The sequence below is a fragment of the Hoplias malabaricus genome, chromosome 17 (assembly GCF_029633855.1).
Source record: "Hoplias malabaricus isolate fHopMal1 chromosome 17, fHopMal1.hap1, whole genome shotgun sequence".
Lineage (NCBI taxonomy): Eukaryota > Metazoa > Chordata > Actinopteri > Characiformes > Erythrinidae > Hoplias > Hoplias malabaricus.
Genome location: NC_089816.1, coordinates 20,266,997 through 20,287,492, shown reverse-complemented (window position 1 = coordinate 20,287,492; position 20,496 = coordinate 20,266,997). Strand labels below are relative to the sequence as shown.

The window sequence follows — 20,496 nt, the reverse complement described above, 5'->3', positions numbered from 1 at the left end:
CCCTCTGAGTTTCTCTGGTTTTCTCTTGGGATTCAATATTTTCTTTTTCTTTACCATTTTTGGTATAAATAAATAATTAGAAATAAAATAAGTTCTATCTTTAATTTCTTTTGTCTCGTCTTGTCCCTCCCTTTTGTTTTGGGAAAGTTTCTTGCCTTTGTTTTCTTTTGCTTAATTTTGAGCTGATCAGTTTTCCCCTGATATCTTAAGTTTTCCTCTCTTGTGTTTCATTTTGTCTTGATGTCTCTTAACATCCAGAGGGGTTGTTTGTGTGTCTCTGCACTTGAGGCCTATTTTTCTAGTGCTCTGTTGGTGGCTTGCCCTGTTCCAATTCACCCCTGGGTGAGCTGCCACATTACAGCAAGACTGAGCCGTTACCATGGACTCAGCAGAGTCACCAGACATAGAGCAGCTCAAAACTGCTTTGATGAGTCAGGGTGCTGCCATTGGTAGACATGAACAGACCCTTCAACAAATTCTGTCTCAGCTGCAGGGTCTTACTACAGTCCTTCAGGCTTTATAGATTCTGGCTTAGCTACAGCCTTAAAATTGCCACTGGTTTCTTTAGAACATCCTCTACCAATTTCAGCAATTGATGGGCAGTCTCTTGAGCCAGGGGTCATTTCACAACAGACACGATCACTCTCTTTGCAAATTGGCCAACACACTGAACTGATCACGTTGTTCTTAATCAGTACCCCCCATTTGCAGCTGGTACTGAGATTTCCCTGGCTGCAGTGTCATAACTCTTGCATTGACTGGGCAACTCAGTCGATAACAGCCTGGGGACCTCAGTGCTAGGGGTCCTGTTTGCAAAAACACCCCGCTTGTCCTGGATTCACTTCATTTCGAATATTCCAGGTCTATCTCAAGTTCCTTATGAGTACCTCAACTTAAAGGAAGTATTTAGCAAGCAAAAGGCCCAGATTCTGCCTGCTCATTGGTCGTATGATTGTGCCATTAACCTCCTCCCAGGTACCAGTTCTCCTCTGAAGATTTTCTCTCTCCGGCCCTGAGCGGAAAGCTATGGAGGAATATATCCAAGAGGCATTAGCTTTAGGCTTCATCTGGCCTTCCACCTGGGTTCTTCTTTGTGGCGAAGAAAGATGGGGGTCTTTGTCCCTGTATAGACTATTGGGGTCTGAATAAAATTACAGTGAAAGACTGCTACCCCATGACCTCCACTTTTGAAGCACTCCAACAAGCCTAAGTTTTCACTAAACTGGATTTGTGTAGCGCCTACAACCTCATCCGCATTAGAGAAGGTGACGAGTACCTTGTCATGCCATTTGGATTGATTAATGCTCCGGCTGTCTTCCAGCACTACAGCAATAAGGTCTTGAGGGAGGCATTAGACCAATATGCTTTTGTGTATCTGGATGACATTCTCATCTATAGCCAATCTATGGAAGAACATGTACTTCATCTGACGAGTCCTCCAGCTACTCCTGGAGAACCATCTCTACGTGAAACTCGAGAAGTCTCTGTTCCATGCATTTTCTGTGTCATTCCTTGGATTTGTTGTATTCAAGGGCCAACTATGCATGGATCCAGCTTAGATCAAAGCAGTTGCTAAATGGCCACGCCCCACTTCTCTCAGACAAGTTCAGCGCTCGGCTTCACTAATTTCTTTTGCCGTTTCATCCGAAATTTTAGCACTGTGGCTGCTCCATTAACCTCCCTAACAAGAAAATACATAGGGAGGTATCTATGGACTGAAGCAGCACAGAAGGCTTTTGAGGAGCTTAAACATCACCTGGTCACTACTCCAGTATTACAACTTCCAGATCCTGATCTCCATTTTATGGTTGAAGTAGATGCTTCGAATATAGGAGTTGGGGCAGTGTTATCACAGCGTTCTGGAGCTGACCAAAAACTGCACCCTTGCGCATTCTTTTCTCATCGCCTTATGCCTACTGAGCGGAATTATGCTGTGGGTGACAGGGAGCTCTTGGCTGTGAAGTTGGCCTTGGAGGAATGGAGGCATTGGCTGGAGGGAGCAAAACATCAGTTTCTAGTCTGGACAGATCACAAAAAACTTGGCTTACATCCAACAAGTCAAGCATCTGAATTCCCATCAGGCCAGATGGACATTGTTTTTTGCCAGATTTGATTTTGTTTTGTCATATCAACCAGGTTGTAAAACACTAAGCCTGATGCCCTCTCTCGCCAGTGAGACCCTCCAACCAACTGAACCAATGATCCCTGAGACTCACATCATTGCTCCCCTATGCTGGGGACTAGAGACTGCAATACAAATTGCCCTCCAGAATGAACCAGATCCAGGTGTGGGGCCCCCAGAGCAGCACTATGTCCCCATTTCAGTCCGGCCAGAGGTTCTACAATGGGACATGCGTCTCCAATTACTTCACATCCAGGGGTTATCCGTACCCTGAAGTTTTTGCAGAGATGATTTTGGTGGCCTACCATGGAACCAGATGTCTGGTCCTATGTGGCCGCCTGTCAGATGTGTTCCCGAAATAAAGAGCCCAGGACACAACCGACAGGCTTACTCCACTCACTTCCTATACCTTCATGTCCATGGTCCCACCTCTCCTTGGAATTTATCACAGGTTTGCCCAAATCCCAGGGCAACGCTGTGATATTAGTCATAGTCGACAGGTTCTCTAAGGCCTGTCAATTTGTAGCACTCCCCAAGCTCCCATCAGCCAAGGAAACTGCCAAACTGGTGCTACAGCACGTGGTCAGGGTCCACGGGTTCCCCACTGATTTGGTCTCTGATAGGGGCCCGCAGTATCTTAGCAGGTTATGGAAGGCCTTTTGCCAACTACTAGGAGCCTCGGTGAGTCTAACATCGGGTTTTCATCCGCAGTCTAACGGCCAAACAAAGGGTCAATCAAGACCTAGAACGTACCATCCGGTGCCTTGTCTCCTCCAATTCGTCTTCCTGGGCTGATCACCTGATCTGGGCGGAGTACGCCCACAATACTTTATGGCACTCTTCCCTGCGTATGTCTCCTTTTGAGTGCCAGTTTGGTTATGACCCTCCAATATTTCCAGAGCAGGAGGTTGATGCAGGAGTCCCAGCTGCTGAGCAATTTGTTCAGCGTTGCCGTTGGGCATGGCAGAAGGCCTGAATCCCCGGGCTGCTTCAACAATCCAAAAGAAAGCAGCAGACCAGAGAAGACAACTTGGGCCCACCTTCCGGCCAGGCCAGCAGGTCTGGTTATCCACCAAAGATTTACCCCTCCATGTTGAATCCCAGAAGCTGGCTCCACGTTATGTGGGTCCTTTCAAGATCCTCTGCAGAGTGAATGCGGTCTCTTATCGTTTGGTCCTCCCTCGTTCCATGCGTATCAACCCCACATTCCATGTTTCACGCTTGAAGCCTGTACTTTGCAGTACCCTTGCCCCTACCTCTAATCCCCCGGCATCACGCATGATAGCTGGTTTATTTTGGATTCGCGTCGGGTTCAAGACTCCACCCAGTACATTGTGGACTGGGAGGGATATGGACCGGAAGAACACTCGTGGGTTTCGACTCGTCACATCCAGGACTTCAGACATGCTCGTGCTGCGTTTTTGAGAACGTCAGGTGCCGTTCCTAGGAGGGGGGGGTCCTGTGAGAGGTCTGCCTGGGGCTGGGGCAAGGCTGCCTGCTAAGCCACCACCAGTCACTAGAGGGAGGGCTACTCCTGGGCTACTCCTACTTAAGGGAAGCCAACACACACCTCAATTCTCAGTCTTGGCTTTCTCTTTTCAGAGTGCCATGCAAGTCTAGCCGGTAATTTGGTAAAGGCTTTGGAGTTTTCACCTGGGTCTCTCTATCTTCTTTTTCTCCACCAAAGCTTTCCTGAGGGTTTCTCTGGTTTTCTCTTGGGATTCAATATTTTCATTTTTGGTATAAATAAATAATTAGAAATGAAATAAGTTCTATCTTTAATTTCTTTTGTCTTGTCTTGTCCCTCCCTTTTGTTTTGGGAAAGTTTCTTGCCTTTGTTTTCTTTTGCTCAATTTTGAGCTGATCAGTTTTCCCCTGATATCTTAAGTTTTCCTCTCTTGTGTTTCATTTTGTCTTGTTATTCTTAACATCCAGAGGGGTTGTTTGTGTGTCTCTGCACTTGAGGCCTATTTTTCTAGTGCTCTGTTGGTGGCTTGCCCTGTTCCAATCCACCCCTGGGTGAGCTGCCACATTACAAATTGACAACATGATTGGGTATAAAAAGAGCTTCTCAGAGTGTCAGTGTCTCTCTGAAGCCAAGATGGTAAGAGGATCACCAATTTCACCATTGTTGTGCAGAAAGATACTGCAGCAGTACCAGAATGTTGTTACCCAGTTTAAAATAGCAAATACTTTTAAGTGATCGTCAACCGTGGATAACATCATCAAAAGATTCAGAGAATGTGGGACAATTGCTGTGAGTAAGGATCAAGGCCGTAAAACTCTACTGGATGCTCCTTAAACGTTACTGCACCTCAAACAGGAATGCCACTGTCAATGAAATAACAGAATGGCCTCAGGAATACTTCCAGAAAGCATTGTCAGTGAACAAAATCCACCGTGCCATCCGCTTTTGCCAGCTGAAACTCTACAGTGCAAAGAGGAAGCCATTTCTAAGCAAGCTCCACAAGCTCAGACGTTTGCACTGGGCCAGGGGTCTTTTAAAATGGAGTGTGGCAAAATGGAAGACTGTTCTGTGGTCAGATGAGTCACGATTTGAAGTTCTATATGGAACACTAGGATGCCATGTCATCTTGACCAGAGAGGACAAGGATAACCCAAGTTATCAACGCTCCGTTCAGAAGCCTGCATCACTGATGGTATGGGGTTGCATGAGTGCTTGTGGCATGGGTAGCTTGCATGTCTGGAAAGGCACCATTAATGCAGAGAACTATGTTCAGGTTCTAGAACAACATATGCTCCCATCTAGACGTCATCTCTTTCAGGGAAGACCCTGCATTTTTCAACAAGATAATGCCAGACCACATTCTGCAGCAATCACAACATCAGGATCCGGGTACTGAAATGGCCAGCCTGCAGTCCAGATCTTAGACCTAAAGAGAACATTTGGCGCATCATAAAGGAAGGTGCGACAAAGAAGGCCCAAGACGATTGAACAGTTAGAGGCCTGTATTAGACATGAATGGGAGAGCATTCCTATTTCTAAACCTGAGAAACTGGTCTCCTCTGTCCCCAGATGTCTGAGTGTTGTAAGAAGGGGGGATTTTTTGATGCCATAATTTTGAAACATTTTTCCCTTAAAATTATACATTCTCTCAGTTTAAACTTTTGATCTGTGATTTGTGTTCTATTCTGAATAAAATATTAGATGTTGACACCTCCACATCATTGCATTCCGTTTTTATTCTCAATTTGTTTAGTGTTCCAACTTTTTTGGAATCCGGTTTGTAGGAAAATACGACTTGGCTTGAGTCCTCTGCTTATTTAATAATGGAGTGAGTATAATAAAGTGGCTTGTTGGTGCTGCCGACTGGATTAACTTGGACTCAGAGGGCTTTCAGACACTGTGAATTGATTCAGCTTGTGTTTCAGCTTCAGTCAAATCGAAAATAGAAAAAGCATGTTTTGTTTCTTATAGAGGCTCTGTGTTATAACAGTAGGGCTGCACATTTTGGGATTAAGTTCTGGATATTCGGTTTCTGCCATTCATTTTCAAACTTCAACAACAACCCGGAGGTTTCTGCTAAAAAGATGATTGTTTTTGTTAACTTTGTTGTAGTAACTTGAATGATTAAGGCCTTCAGTCCTGCTCCTGAAGCCCTAACCAGTGGAGTGTGGCTGTATGTATCAAGATGCCCCAGAGAACAAATGACTCTTTTGCATATAATTATTAATTCATGATGTCAAATCCAGTGAGGCTCTGTGTAACCTGTTGAGCTCAGTGAGGAGATGCTCTGGGGGTTGAATCAACCGTGTTAGAGCAGGAAAAAACCTTCAGTCTTCACTAGTGAAAGCTCTTGCAATGAATCTATGTATTTAACCCTTTCTGATCATGGCCTTTGTTTTAACAGTCTGTCTCAGGGGAGTGGAACTGAATGAAACTTGCTGCTGACACCGACTCTCGTCTTGGTGCTCACTTTTAACAGATAAACACATGGAGGAATTCGAGGCATGTTGGAGTGATAGCAGATATATCGACACGCAGCAGATTCTCAGGGAGTACGTTTGTAGGTTTCGTCAGAGATCCCGTAAGGGATCACATACACAGTTCTCAGTCCTGACTTCCTGAGCAACAGGAAATGGCCTCCATCTGAGGTGTTATCTCATCAGAGCAGGATTTAGAGCAGAATCATGGGTGAGTTACTTCTTTCCCTCTTTCATATGTACTGGATGGAGAGCCACCAGTTTAGCTCCAATGATCCACAGCCCAGTGCTGGGGGGTTTATACCCCATTAGCCTACACCTGACTCAGACACACACTGCTACAGAACAGACTTTATAATTCCCCTAAGGCCTTGCAAATCCTGTTTAACTTCAACGCTCCTCTAATTCCTGTTGTGTTTCAGTGTAACTCCTTATTCATGGTAGTGTCTGTAATGTAATGTGATATTGCTCTTAGAGAAAAGCCTTCTGTTTATCCACTCCTCTGTAATTTAAAGGAAGTGTTTTTTGGGAAGTAACACTCAAACGGTTCTCTGATCATTCGTCTTTAACTCTTTGATCTTTGTGGATCCATAGCGTGAAGATGGGTGAGTTTGTTCTCTGAGAATTAACTAATAATAACAGATTTTGATGCTGTAGGACATATTTATAATAAAGCTGTTCTGTGATTGTTTGCAGTGAATTGAAAATATATTTCTTTAAGGAAAACAACATCACATTTAAACCTGGGCAAAACGTTGGGGCAAAATCTGTGAAATTACAAAATTTACAAAGTTATTGATTGTCTGAAAAAATAAGTGAGATTTTCACTAATACACACTCACTGGGAGAAATTATATACAGCTTGCCCAGTGTTTTAAACCTAGAAAATAAACAGAAATGGTATAAAAATATATATTTAAAAAAAAAAAAGTTTCCTGGTGAAACATGAACGCGAGAATCGGCCTCATTGTTGTGAGATGTAATAATACAGTGATAATTCTGAGAGATTCGAGTTTAAACAAAGAAGTGACAGATATTTAAATGAAGGAAAGGTGTCCCAAAATGGATCATATGTGATATAGAAATGGCATAAATGTGCTGTAAACAGCGCCATTCTGTTCATTCTGCTTCACTCTCTGGACTGTCTTATTCTAGCCTGTGTTTTTGGAGACATCACTAAAATCGATACGACTGGAGCATCACAGAGAACAAACTCACTCAGCCACTCACTCACATATTTACTCATATATAAACATACTCACTCACTCACATTACTCATATATGAACATAATCACTAACTCACTCACTCAAATACTTACTCATATATGAACATACTCTCTCACCCATTCACTCACTCACATAATTACTCATATGTAAACATACTCACTCACTCACATTACTCATATATGAACATACTCACTAACTCAAACACTAATTCACTCACTCACTCACCCATTCACTCACTCACATAATTACTCATATATAAACATACTCACACACTCACTCACATTACTCATATATGAACATACTGACTAACTCACTTACTCACTCACATAATCACTCATATATGAACATACTCACTCACCCATTCACTCACTCACATAATTACTCATATATAAACATACTCACTCACCCATTCACTCACTTGCATAATTACTCATATATGAACATACTCACCCAGTCACTCACATATAAACATACTCACACTCACCCAATCACTCACTCACATAATTACTCACATATAAACATACTCACCCACTCATACTCAGCCAATCACTCATTCACATAATTGCTCATATATAAACATACTAACTCACTCACTCACTTACTCACTGACATAATTACTCATATATAAACATACTCACTCACTCACTCACATAATTACTCATATATAAACATACTCACTCACCCACTCACACAATTACTCACATACAAAAATACTCACCCAGTCACTCACATATAAACATACTCACACTCACCCAATCACTCACTCACATAATTACTCACATACAAACACACTCACCCACTAACATAATTACTCATATATAAACATACTCACTCACATAATTACACATATATAAACATACTCACTCACTCACTCACTCCCATAATTACTCACATATGAACATATTCACCCACTCATTCACTCACATAATCACTCACATATAAATATTCTCACTCACTCATTCACTTACTCACTCAGGGTTAGGAAATGTTCCACACGTGGCACAGTTCTGTGCTTGGCATCAGAGACTTTATAAATAGTATTATTTTCAATTCCTCAAATATGGTTAAAAATAAAGGGATTCAAACTTGAGTGTCTGTAAACACACACACACATTGTGTGTGTGTGTGTGTGTGTGTGTGTGTGTGTGTGCTGTTTACATACATTCATTCAGTCACAATATTACAATGTTGTAACGACTGTGTAAACGGTCACCGGTTGCATTTTGCAGCATGTGGCAGATGATATTTTATTTGAATAAATATATGACATTATTTATATTTCAAGTCTTACTTTCACTTTTATTCTTGATTTATTTCATTCTATGAAAGTGATTTATTTCACAATGAAAGTGAATGTGTTGTAAAACGAAATGAAAATGAAAACCTCATCACTTGTATGAACCCCTGATTTTTCTCATTTCAGTTCCACATAAAGCTCCCAGATTTCAATTCAAACCCCATTTCCAGGAGCATACAGATGTATTTTAAAATGTTATAAAAAACAGAATCTGTGATGTATTCATTCTCTTTAAGCGTTTTGTTTTAACTGATAAAGCACATAGAAAACTGTTATTTTTATTGAACATAAACACATTTATCTTCATGCACTGAATACGTACCCTTGAGTGAACCATCACAAAGACAGAAAAGGTCGCATCACAGTGAGTCTCAGTTTTTCTGAGAGTGTATGGTGCATCAGAAGATTATGCAGTTGAAGCCTTTTATCAAACAAAAATTTTTCAAAATTGAACAGCTGGTATCTTCTGTTCCTAAATGATTAAACAGAGTAAATAAAGGCTATGGTGGTGTAACACAGTCTTAAACATGACTCTGTCCCAACATTTTGGAGTCTGTTACAGGAAATTAAATTATATATTTGTTCAGATTTATTCAGGGAAAACAGTGGAACATATTCCTTTGTGCTTTAGGAGAATGAACACATCACAGATTTCCTGGTTTAACTGCATTTTACACAATGTCCAAACGTTTCTGGAAATGGTTTGTATATATGTGTCTGTTTGTGTGTACATGACTCTGTTGTCGGTCGTGTCTGTGCTGAAGGTGTGGAGGCCTCGTACAAACTGGCAGAAACCGATCTGAAGAGGATGAATCAGTACAAGCCCATGATCACTACAGTGGCCCGAGCGAAGCAGATGGATCCAGCGGTGATTGCTGGGATTTTCTCCAGAGAGTCCAGAGCCGGAGCTGCCCTCAACAACGGCTGGGGAGACCACGGCAATGGTTTCGGACTCATGCAGGTACGTCCATCACCAGCGTCTCCCATGCTGGTTCAGGGGTGTGTAGATTCTCCTAAACACAATCATACACTGTTGTAATGATGAGTGTGTGTTAGAGCAGAGAGGGCAGGTACATGTTCTGGGCTGGGTTTGGGGTGCAGCCTGATTCACTAATCTATTTGTGAAGTTAAAGATTAATGCAAGAGAAGTTTCTCAACAGTGAAGGTGTACACAGTTTAAACTGCAGCAGAAGCACAAGTCAGGACAGTGTCAGGGTGTGTCTTTTTATTTTTATTATTATTATTATTTCCTCGGTTAAAGAAAGGGGAAGAACACTTTCAGAGTCAATGTCGCAGATTACACTTCCACACACCTGGCTCCATCCATTAATCATTTTCTGTTGTGTAATTTTGTTGGTTACAGTTGTCTTTTCCCTCTTACACCACAAATTTCACCAGCTCCACTGTGTAGCAACAGATGTTCTGTAAACGCTTTTCAGCAAAGATGTTGTATCCTGTTAAAAAAACGTTGCCTTCTATAATGGCATTAGATTCATGTGCAACTGCTCCAGAGAGTTAAATTTGTTCATGCTTTTCTGGAGATTATAAAAAGCATATGACTCTGAATCTGTTCGTCTGCCTGTGGTTGTCAGGTTGATAAACGTCACCACACTCTGAGAGGAGCCTGGAACAGTGAGGAACACGTGACTCAGGGAACTGAGATTTTAATCGATTTCATCAAACAAATTCAAAAGAACTTCCCCAGTTGGTCCCGTGAACATCAGCTTAAAGGTGCAGTCTCTTCTTTGGCTGTTTCTTCTATTCTCTCGCTTTCTTACAGTCATGTCCTACCTGCCATTGACACCTACTGTATAAATATAATCACAGCTCTCAGCACTGCTCAGCATCTCCCAGATATCTCAGACTTGTTGCTGTTTTTGTTTCTCAGGAGGGATCTCAGCCTACAACGCTGGAGTGGGGAATGTTCGGACGTACGAGCGGATGGACGTCGGGACGACAGGAGATGATTACGCTAATGATGTGGTGGCCAGGGCCCAGTGGTACAAACGCCAGGGATACTGAGAAAAATATTCACTGATGTCTCACATATATCTCACTTATCCTTCTCATGTCTCAGTTATGTGTCACTTTAATCTCAGACAGATATCCGTGTGATGTTATGTGCTGATTTGTGTGTGAAAATAATCTGCTGATATATGATGATCAGACAGCTACTGCTGGATATTACACTGTGGGTTTCAGAAATAAACCATTAAAATAACAGTAATAAAGTCCTTCACTACACTTTCCATTTTATTGAAAATACTGTATATCAGCCTGGAAAGAGTTAAAAATGTAGTTTGTCTGGGACATGATGCAGCCAGAGAGGGCGCTAGTATCTACAAAAAGAGAAGCCTACTAACAGTGGTGAAATTTTTCAGGATCCTTGGTCCTGCCAGAATTACTCACAAATATTCATTCATTCATTCTTTCATTATCTGTAACCTCTTATCCAGAGAAACACACTGTTGCAGGGCGACACACACTCAAACATTCACTCACATACTCACACCTACGGACACTTTTGAGTTTGCAATCCACCTACCAATGTGTGTTTTTGAAGTGTGGGAGGAAACCAGAGCACCTGGAGAACACACCACACTCTTCACAGACAGTCACCCAGAGGAAACCCACGCAGACACAGTGAGAACACACCACACTCCTCACAGACAGTCACCTGGAGGAAACCCATGCAGACACAGGGAGAACACACCATACTCCTCACAGACAGTCACCCAGAGGAAACCCACACAGACACAGGGAGAACATACCACACTCCTCACAGACAGTCACCCGGAGTGGGACTCGAACCCACAATCTCCAGGACCCTGGAGCACCATTGTGCTGCCTAAATGTTAAATTGGTTTAACTAAATCAAACACATTGCTGGGGTATAAGGTTTTTATGTGGCCCTTCTCAAACAGAAATACAAAAACATGCTATTTTCCCTTTTCCCAGCACATCACAGACTTATTTGGATCAAATTGGGTTTACCCAGTTTTTTTGTCTTGAAGTGATAATATCTGTGGTGAGTGAAATAAATAAAAAAACAATAAAAATGAAGGTATATATATTAAAGGTGCCCTAATCCATTTCACCACAGCACCTTTCTGTGTTATGTGAGGTCTCACAAACCTCAAAACAATGCACTGCAAACTACAACAACAAAGGCAGGCACTCTGGTCTGGAGGGCAGTTTGTCAAACAGCTTTTCTTTAAAACACTGAGCTGATGCCATTGCTACTATAACTGTTTTCATATAATATACAGAACGACTTAAGGTGTGAGTTATTACAAGGACTAAATAAGGCTGGATAAACATTTAATTCTCATGTTTTGTGAAGTCATTCGCACGCCTTAATTTTACTGTAAGGGGAATGACAGCAGCATGTTTCTATAAACGTCCTAAAGTGTGTAAACAGTAAATGCCTGTAGCTGTGTGTGTCCGGAAGAGGGCGCTGTTCAGTGTGTTATTTTCTCACTGTCAGTGAATGGGGGAATCACTGATGTTCCTCTCTTTGATGGAAAAGCACCAAACTCCGCACTTTCTCTGAGTCTGTGAGTATTTCCCTTATTTTAATCCCGTTTTCCTTTGTTTTCAGTTCGTTTTTTTCCTCGGAAACGGTCTGTAACGTGTTCAGGACGAGGCAGATTCCCGATTTTGGCGAATAAAGACTATTTTACCATTTCCACTTCAGCTTGTAATGACTTTATGTTGATTTAGGAGCAGACTTGATCATCTTCCTCCCTTTCCGTTGTGTTTCTTAGGGTTTAGACGCCCCCTCGGACGTTTCTTATCTTTCTTCTCAGCAGCTGTGATTAAGAAAGTGGAGGACAGTGTCAAAACTCCCAGTTTCAACTTAGATTAATTCAAGATGAGGCTCAGTGTGAGCAGTTTTAATGTGACAGCCAGACTGTTTTTTTTCTCAGAGGGATTCTTAATGTGTATAACGCCCTACAACTTTATCTAAATCCATGGAATGCATAGCTTATGAACTTAAAGGGGTAATTAAGCTGCTTTACACCACTCTATCTCAGCATTTATTTCCATAAACTACTCAAAAACATAGGGCTGGTGATATCTTAAAGGGGAACTCCACCTATTTTCTATCATTTCTCCAGGATTAAGTGGTTAAGATGTAAACATAGTGATGGAGAGTGGGCTTTGTTTGGTTTGGTGTGAAATGCTGCACTTGAGGTAAATGTATACTGTCAGAAATATTCACAGCGGTGGTGAATGGAACCAGACGTCTAGTCAGGAAAAGTTGTAGGTTAAAAAGTGCCAGTAATCTACATGTCCCGTATGTTTTAGGTCCATGTATAAAACGTCCTGTACCTTTATGTGTGATGTTTGTAAATGAGCTCTATTCTGTGCCTCATCAGGATCAGGACTGAAACACTGCATATAACTTCACAGTAAATGAACAGGGCTGATCTACATGAGGCTGATGGGGACATGTGTGTGTAAATGAGTTGAAGTTTGTTAGAATAAGCTTTTATTGCTTATATATGGACTGAGGAGTGAAAGGTGTGTCTTTACAGTTTTACAGCAGTTACCACCTCAAAACTGTACTTTTATTTTGTGATTAAAACAGAGGACAAGTCTTTGATACTTTGGGTCTTTAAAAAGTTTGGAGCCATGATCGTGTGCATCGCAGATTATTTTCAGATCATTCAGTGCTCTCTGTCGTTTAGTTTATTTAAAGTTAATTAAAAACACTGCATTTTTGTATTTTTCGCCAAGCCCATTGTCCTGTAAAGCACCTTTTTATTTGACCATTTGTTTTTAATGAGCTCAAAGAGGTCTCACCAAAAAGAGAGCGCAAACACTGTAAAATGCAAGGCGCAATTATCTGATTATTGTCGTCCCATTAAAGTCAGAGAGGGGGCTTTTCTTTCTTGAGGGGAACACCCATCCACCACCACACACAGAGCTTTAAAGGGCCGGAGAGTAGGGGGAGGTAAATTTAAACGCCTCAGACGGACGGGAAGGGGGTTGGGGGCGATTGATCAAGCTGTGCAAACCCAGCAGGGTCCTTTTTTTCATGCAGAAGAAGAGCTTAACACAGATACACACAGCTCTTGGCCTGTTCTGGGGAGGGTTTTGTGTAAACGGCTATTTACTCATCTTGCGCAGGAGATAACTGGCTTGTAGGAGTCCAAGCTTCACCTCCTTATCTTCCACCCTCACTATTTAGGAAAGGTTCTAATGTTATGGCTCATTTATTTGATTCTTAGCTCTCAGGCCTCTCTCCACGGACTCAGGGGAACTGTTGCTTCTCAGTTATTTACAGTTCGACGTACATGGCCTTAATTAGAGCGTGGGCCAGAGGAGCTGCCTCCTAGAGATGTGTTCCAGATGTGAGCAAATTCCGAGAGGCTTTGTGAGGAAAAGCACAGCGGCGCTCTGCAGGGGATTGAGCGGAGAAAGACAAGGGGACTCAACGAGGCCTCTCGCATGGCCCTCTGGGAGATGATCACACTCTCTCTCTCAGATGGAAGTGTCATTTCTGTACAGATTCCATCTGATAAAACACAGTCAGGCCTTGAACCTTTGTGCTCAGTTATGCCTTAAAGGGGCGGTATGAGGGAAATCCCTTTTGAAATATGGTTTAAAATGGGGCGTAAACGTTGATAGTGTCACGTGTGGATACTAATGTTTTCAATTCTCTTCATTGCGATGTCATTAATGTCATTTGCATATATCAGCCTCTTTAGCCCAGAGCCGTTGAGCCCCTCGCACTCAGACTGTTGCTTTAAGGAGTATTCTTCCAGGTTTCTGCAGAGGTTTGGTGATGTTTGAAATGTTTAAATGTGGAGCGGAGGAACATTTCACACATTCACTGTTTATGTCTCAAATGTTTCATTGGATGAGAGGCATTCTGTAAGCTCTCAGTACAGGCATGAAGTCAAAGACGTGAAATCTGTTATATTTTTATTTTTCTGTGTAATTGCCCTTAACTTGGATACACTCTTTCCACTGAGAAGTATGTAAAAATGACTCAGAGCTGGAGGCTGGAGGACTAATGTCGTGGAGTATACCACCGCACCCAGTGGCAGGTTCAAGATTTGTTTAGAAAGGTTTATATCCCCTAAGAGAATGTCACTTCCTAGAGCCGTTATGAAATCACCTGCAGGTTCAGTAGATTTTATCAGTTTTGAGAATGTCCTCAACACCCCTCGTAAAGAAATTCTGTAAAACTAGTTGATATTCTCCTTTTTAAAATGCTTGGGTTCACATTTATTTTCCCACATTGTCCCTTCTGTGGCTGGTCCATGTTTTTAAATTACAGAGAACCTCCATAAAGTGAAAAAGGCCCTTGGAAGCTGAGCCGAGACTCACTCAGCTTTGTTTTTAAAAGGGAACCTGAGCGCTGAGGCTGGGTCTTGAAGCGGAGTGCGCTCGGCCTCTGTTCGTTTACATTCCTCAGTTCTGCTCCTGGAGAAATGTAAATGTGGATCAGAACGTGAACGTATGGGCCGTCAGGGGCCGAGGAGGAATGGTTCAGGAAATGCCAGGTTTTTTTTTTTCTCTGGCTCACATTCCTCAGAATGCTTCTTAATAAAAACATGTTCTGATGAATACAGACTGAGACTCTGCTGATATATAGGTTCTGCTCTGTGCCTGAGATTCTGTCAGCCAGATTCCTCTCTATGGAGAATGTATTCATTTATAAGGGGTGTCTACAAACATGTATTGTATGTTATTGCTTTAGTTAAAGTAACACTAGGTAAGATTTCGAGGAGATTAAGAGGAGAAATCTGCGCTCATGTTCCAGCCTTGTTGCACAGAAAAATGGTTCTGTCTGGTCTTGAAGTACAGTGTTTGAAAGCAGGAGAGACATTTATTCCATGATTTTGTGTTTTCCCCCATTATATTTTTCCAAGAAAATAGGGCATTTGGACAGCTGCCTAGAAGGTCTGTCGAGTTGAGTCCAGATTTGCCAAATCCTGCTCTGTCTGGAAAATGGAGCAGGCTCCTTACTCACAACGAAAACAAAGATGTGTGGTTTTTCTGCAGTGGAGTCTGTAGAGTCTGTACGGTCTGAGTTAGTGGGTTCACCAACTTCACATCAGATGAAAAGCATAAAACACATCTGGTTTTATATCTGTGTCATTAGAGCTGCAGCTCTCCGGTGTTTTATTGTCTTAAACAGTGCATCCAAAATGTTTAGAGGGGATCTTTCTGAGGAAATGTAATTTACACCTTGCCTAGTGAGAAGAACAGCTGGACACTATGGGTCTGAAAGGACGTGGAGCTGTCAGGGCACCTTTAGAGTCAAAAGGAGCAACCACAAAAAAGAACATTTTCATTAGAGACACTGAAACTGGAGATCCGTGATAAGAACTGATGAGTCTAAGTTTGTGAATGGTGTTCCTGTTCCTAACAGTGTGTTAGTCTGAGTATATTTTGGACACTAATCTATTTATTCTGGCAAGAATGCGTTCTCTAAGCAGACAACAAAGCATTTTTGTGATTCTCTGTGGAAAGGAGCATCTGCTAAATGCTGTAACTGTAAAAACGTAATGCATTCTGGCTGCTTTCCTTCGGTCTGAAGGGACAGAATGTGTCTTCAGCCACAAGGTTGGTGTCTCCTCAGACTCACCCCCCATCTCATTATCACACACTCCTCGAATAGACTGAGGGCTGCTGAGTTAAAACAATAGCAGGGATTAGGCGATGGAGTGAGGGGGGTAGAGAGAGAGAGAGAGTGAGTGAGAGAGAGGGAGAGAGAGCATGCTCACTGTCTGGGAGGCGTTCTGCTGGAGGAGCACACTTCTCACTTCTACCTTTCCCTACAAGGATATCACATTCTTTCTGAAAGAAGACCCCTCTCTGAGTGGACCCTTATCTCTCTGTCTGCCGACGTCTCTCTTAGATTATGCGTGTATTTCTGCATTGAGCTGAATTATTAATCTATGAGGATTTAAAGATTTTTCTTGGAGGGATCTCTGTCCTTTTAATTTCTTACAAAGGATGCAGTAAGGATAAAGATCCTCTCGTGTCTCCTGTGTCAACACCATGGCTGCGTTTTACAGCTGCCTGCGAGGAAAGAAGTAAGTCGATTGAATCAAAAGGCTCTAACGAGGCTGTTTCTGTTTTTAATTTGATGCAGTTTAAAGGAAATTGTTACTAACTTTCTTCCAAGTGGAGAGTTTTGAAACTGTTAACCTTTAGTGATTATAGGGTTAAATGAGTTAAAGAAGACGCTGCACTAGTGACTCTTTCTGCTTTTCCCTGAAAGAAAAATGAAGACATTGTACAGATGATGAGGCTCTTTGTTTTAAAGAAAACTAGTGAGGGCTGTAGTGGTCCCTCAGATGAATGACTTCAATAAGGGTCTGTTTCAGGAGTAATCCTCTGTCCAGTGGTGTCATGGCTTGGCAAACAAAAACCCTGCTGCTCTCCAGACGACTCTGAGAGAAAGTCTTGTTTATCAAGTTGAATTGCTTCTTTCTACAAAACAAACTAAAGACTTGTTGGTTTTTTCAGCACTGGTTACAGCACTGTCCCTGGAGAAGTACAAGACTGTGAAAACCCTGAATTAAACTGTTGATAGTAAATTAAACCCAGACTTAAACGTGAACTATGCCCTAGTGGTTTATACTTAGTACTGAGTTTAATCTTAAAGTATAATGTTAAGACTAATGAAGCCTGTTTGTTCGATGCTGGTCTGATGCTTCCCTGTGAAATATTGTTTATAGCTGAAACACTACTCCGAGGACTCAAAGGGGTTAATAGTATCTTGGATTAACAAGTTCAGAAATGCTGAAAGAAATAAAGCAGCATGTCAAACCAAACGCTTTCTTCTGCAGAGAGAAAGTCTTGATTACCACGTTTGTTTTTATACTATTCCCTGTGAGAAAACACGGCAGTGAAAATATCTGCTGCAAATTCCTTGAATGTTTCTAGGTGTGAACTAGTCGCCTCTTTCTTCTCACCAGCTCCTGTCGTCCAGCCTTTTATGGTCCTTTTATACTTCAGTGTTGACTGACCCACATCGTGCCCACTTTGGCAGAAGGTCTGGAGACAACATCTCCTGGAATTGAATTCCTCTGAGATGGAGTCTGTTGATGTCGCTCCTGGGGTTTGTTTAGAGACAGAGTCTGGTTTAATGAAGGGCTGGTTTAGAGTCAGGACTGGTGTTACCTGCAGAGAACATATAATTATTAGCAGTGATCACTTTGATCTGTGTCTGTCTTTTAATGGACTGTGTGGTTCACATTTTTTTTTCTGCTATGAAACAAACGGTAGAAATAATTGTGTTATATTGATCCTCATGTTAAATGCTATTATCTCCTGTATGAAGACATCTCTGACTGCTTTTCCAAAGGGTAGAACTGATTTATTGTGCATCTCTGAACATTAAAACATGTTAAATAACAGAAGAGTGTTTATTTTATGCAGCAGCACTGACTATTTGCTGTAAATTTCCAACCAAACAAAGCTGCTCCCAGCTGTGTAATTTATTCCAAAATGTTCAGGACCACGACTAAACTAATCCTGCCTAGAGGGCACTTAAGGCTGCACATCTTTTGACACATACTCTCTCATGCAGTACTTTAGCTTTTAGCGTCTGTCCTCGGTGCACTGCTCAGATAGTTTTGGTTTTGCAGAAGTATCGAAAGTTCCCCGAGTCTGGCGGCCAGATTTATGGACTTTAATTTTCAAAACCCGACTTAGCTTCTCATCAGCTTGTATTTTGGGGTTGGTCTGTAGCCATAAAACAAACAAGCCTCAGCAGGGCATGTGGGTCTAGCTCCATTGAAATAGTTGAGGTCTCCTTTTGTCTAAATCCAACATCATTGAGCTTCATTTCACTGGAAACCGCGCACACACCACAGCTCCTGTGTTCTTGCAGCTCCACACACTGACGTGTAAATACTACGTTGGATACCGCGCTCTAATTTCGCTGCGAGTGATTCATTCACGTGGGCTGTGTAATTTTAAAATGCCAGAACCTTTTGTAAAGCCACTGAAATTACAGACTCTTGGTAACTGGGTCAAGAGGTGGCTCAAAAACAAAAATAACAACTGGCACGAGAGCACACAAAAATGCTAATGCTAGAAGCTAGTTTTGCTGGTTAGCTTGATCCCTGCTGGATGCGGTGGTGAAAAACCTAATTTACTGTTGAAATGTACAGGCCAATGTGGGACATAATCTAAATGGCAGTGTTTCAAATTGTGATTGTGGTTTTAAAACTATTATGTTGTTCATCCCTTTTGCATTTACAGCTCTAACTGTCGTATCCCATGAGGAATACTCCACATTGTTGGGGTAATTGAGTTTGGTTGCACATGGCCATGAAGGCCTTCCCTGTGGAAATAAACCCCAGCTTAGTGCTTTCAAAGCCCTCTGACTCCAAGGAGTTTGTCCTAGCTGCTGTAACTGAGAGAACTTGTTGGGGATGGCCACCACTTTAGATAATCTCATAAAGTAACTGAATGTTTTGTTCATTTCATGAATTCCACGTTTTACTGCAGCCCAGAAAAATTAAATGGCACTCGGTGATGTTGAAGTCTGGGACCTGAGGCAGCCATTCCAATGTTTTGAGAAACACTAGCAGCTTCTTTGTTTTCTTCTTCTCAGTAAATGCTCCCCGAATGTTCCACGTTCTTTTGGACGCACAGGGTTAAGCTGTTCTTCTCACAGTGGAAGAATGCATACAAACAGCTTTGGATGTGTCCAGATCAAAAAAAATAAATCAAAAAGTGAGAGTGGAGGCTGGTTTTCTCATGGCTCTCAAAGATGAACGTTTTAATGGTTGTTTATTTGATGGGGAGAGTTTGTGGGGTGGCCCCAGGTCTTGCACGGTTGTTAGGAGACCCATTTTATGTGTTTCTTTTAACTGTAAATTAAATAAATTAAATGTCTCTGAATTTTGCAAGGCACTGTCCATTTGGTTTATATCATAAGGATGGTTCAGTTCTGGGTGCATCGGTCCTAACACAATTAGCATGTGTATGATTCGCTTCTCTTTTTTTTTCTTTCCCACCACTTCACCACCTCACCTTCACCCTTTCTGCCTGTCTTTCTTTCTCTCTTTCTTTCCTTCCATCTCTTTTCATTCCAAATGCTGCGAAAGCTAAGGCATGAGGCAGCGGAGGTGGAGGGTCATCTCTAGCATCTGAGGTGCTCTAAGGTCAGTGAAATAGAGGCTGGAGGACAATGAATCTCTTTCTGTCACACACACACACACACACACACACACACACACACACACACACACATGTCCAGACACTCGGGAGACGAGGGAGAAGTCCTAAGAATATTCCGAGAAATACAACACTTCCACAGAACTTTTGGACTCCTGATTATCCAACATCTTTTGAAATGAATGAATAATCAGTCCCTGGAAGACTTTCTCATTAGATATTATAACATTGCTGTGAGGGTTTGATGGCATTCAGCCACAAGACCTTCAGTGAGGTTGGGTGTTGGAGTTGGAAGATCAGTTCTGGATCACAAACACATCACTGCCAGCATGACCCAGAGGGGTAGGATGGAGCTCCATCACTTCAGATGACTGCACCACAACTCATTGCTGAGGGGTTTATACACCTCTCCAGTCTACACTTGGCATTGGGCAGGGTAAATTATTAGGCTCATGCGCAGTTACTCCAGAATGTCACATTTTGTTTTGGACTTGATTATGAAGATTATACACAACGTGTCCACTTTAAAGTCACTGACTGCACTAATTTTAAGTGGTGTCCATGACTTTTAGACACAGTGTAGTGTAACTATAAAGTGTGGTGTACCACCGTGGACCTACAGTTTTTAACCAGTACATTCCCAGGTTAAAACTGCACACCAGAGTCATGTCGTTGTGCTGGTCATTCACTTCCTCGTTAATGTTTATAAGAATCTGTTTTGGTTCTGACCCCAAACTGTCACTGCAAG

At 42.1% G+C, this 20,496-nt stretch overlaps 2 protein-coding genes across 5 annotated transcripts in view; both read left to right on the top strand.

Moving 5' to 3' along the window:
* The first annotated feature begins 6,176 nt into the window (after positions 1 to 6,176).
* Positions 6,177 to 10,807, top strand: LOC136673434 (lysozyme g-like). Of its 2 annotated transcripts, none has more exons than XM_066648900.1 (4): positions 6,177 to 6,278; positions 9,356 to 9,552; positions 10,184 to 10,322; positions 10,480 to 10,807. In XM_066648900.1, the coding sequence occupies exons 1-4, from the start codon at positions 6,275 to 6,277 to the stop codon at positions 10,611 to 10,613; spliced, it is 474 nt and encodes a 157-aa protein (XP_066504997.1). In that variant the 5' UTR covers positions 6,177 to 6,274; the 3' UTR covers positions 10,614 to 10,807. The 2 variants fall into 2 exon arrangements, with proteins under 2 accessions (XP_066504997.1, XP_066504998.1); XM_066648901.1 differs by lacking the exon at positions 6,177 to 6,278 and adding an exon at positions 6,589 to 6,672.
* Positions 10,808 to 12,110: 1,303 nt separating this feature from the next.
* Positions 12,111 to 20,496, top strand: part of zgc:66433 (uncharacterized protein LOC321250 homolog) — a 33,588-nt gene continuing 25,202 nt past the window's right edge. Inside the window, exons 1-2 of one of the 3 annotated variants that reach the window (XM_066650054.1) lie at positions 16,355 to 16,648; positions 19,679 to 19,735. Coding sequence is in view for 1 of the 3 variants with exons in the window: in XM_066650052.1 (XP_066506149.1) it covers positions 16,614 to 16,648 (35 nt within the window). In the remaining 2 variants the exon portion in view is untranslated. Of the gene's footprint in view, positions 12,149 to 16,354; positions 16,649 to 19,678; positions 19,736 to 20,496 lie in introns of those variants that run through there. The other 2 variants (XM_066650053.1, XM_066650052.1) reach the window with 2 other exon arrangements.

Coding starts and splice junctions, on each gene's coding strand:
- LOC136673434 (XM_066648900.1), top strand. Junction 9,553..10,183: donor ATGGTTTCGGACTCATGCAG/GTACGTCCATCA, acceptor TGTGGTTGTCAG/GTTGATAAACGTCACCACAC. Junction 10,323..10,479: donor CCGTGAACATCAGCTTAAAG/GTGCAGTCTCTT, acceptor TTTGTTTCTCAG/GAGGGATCTCAGCCTACAAC.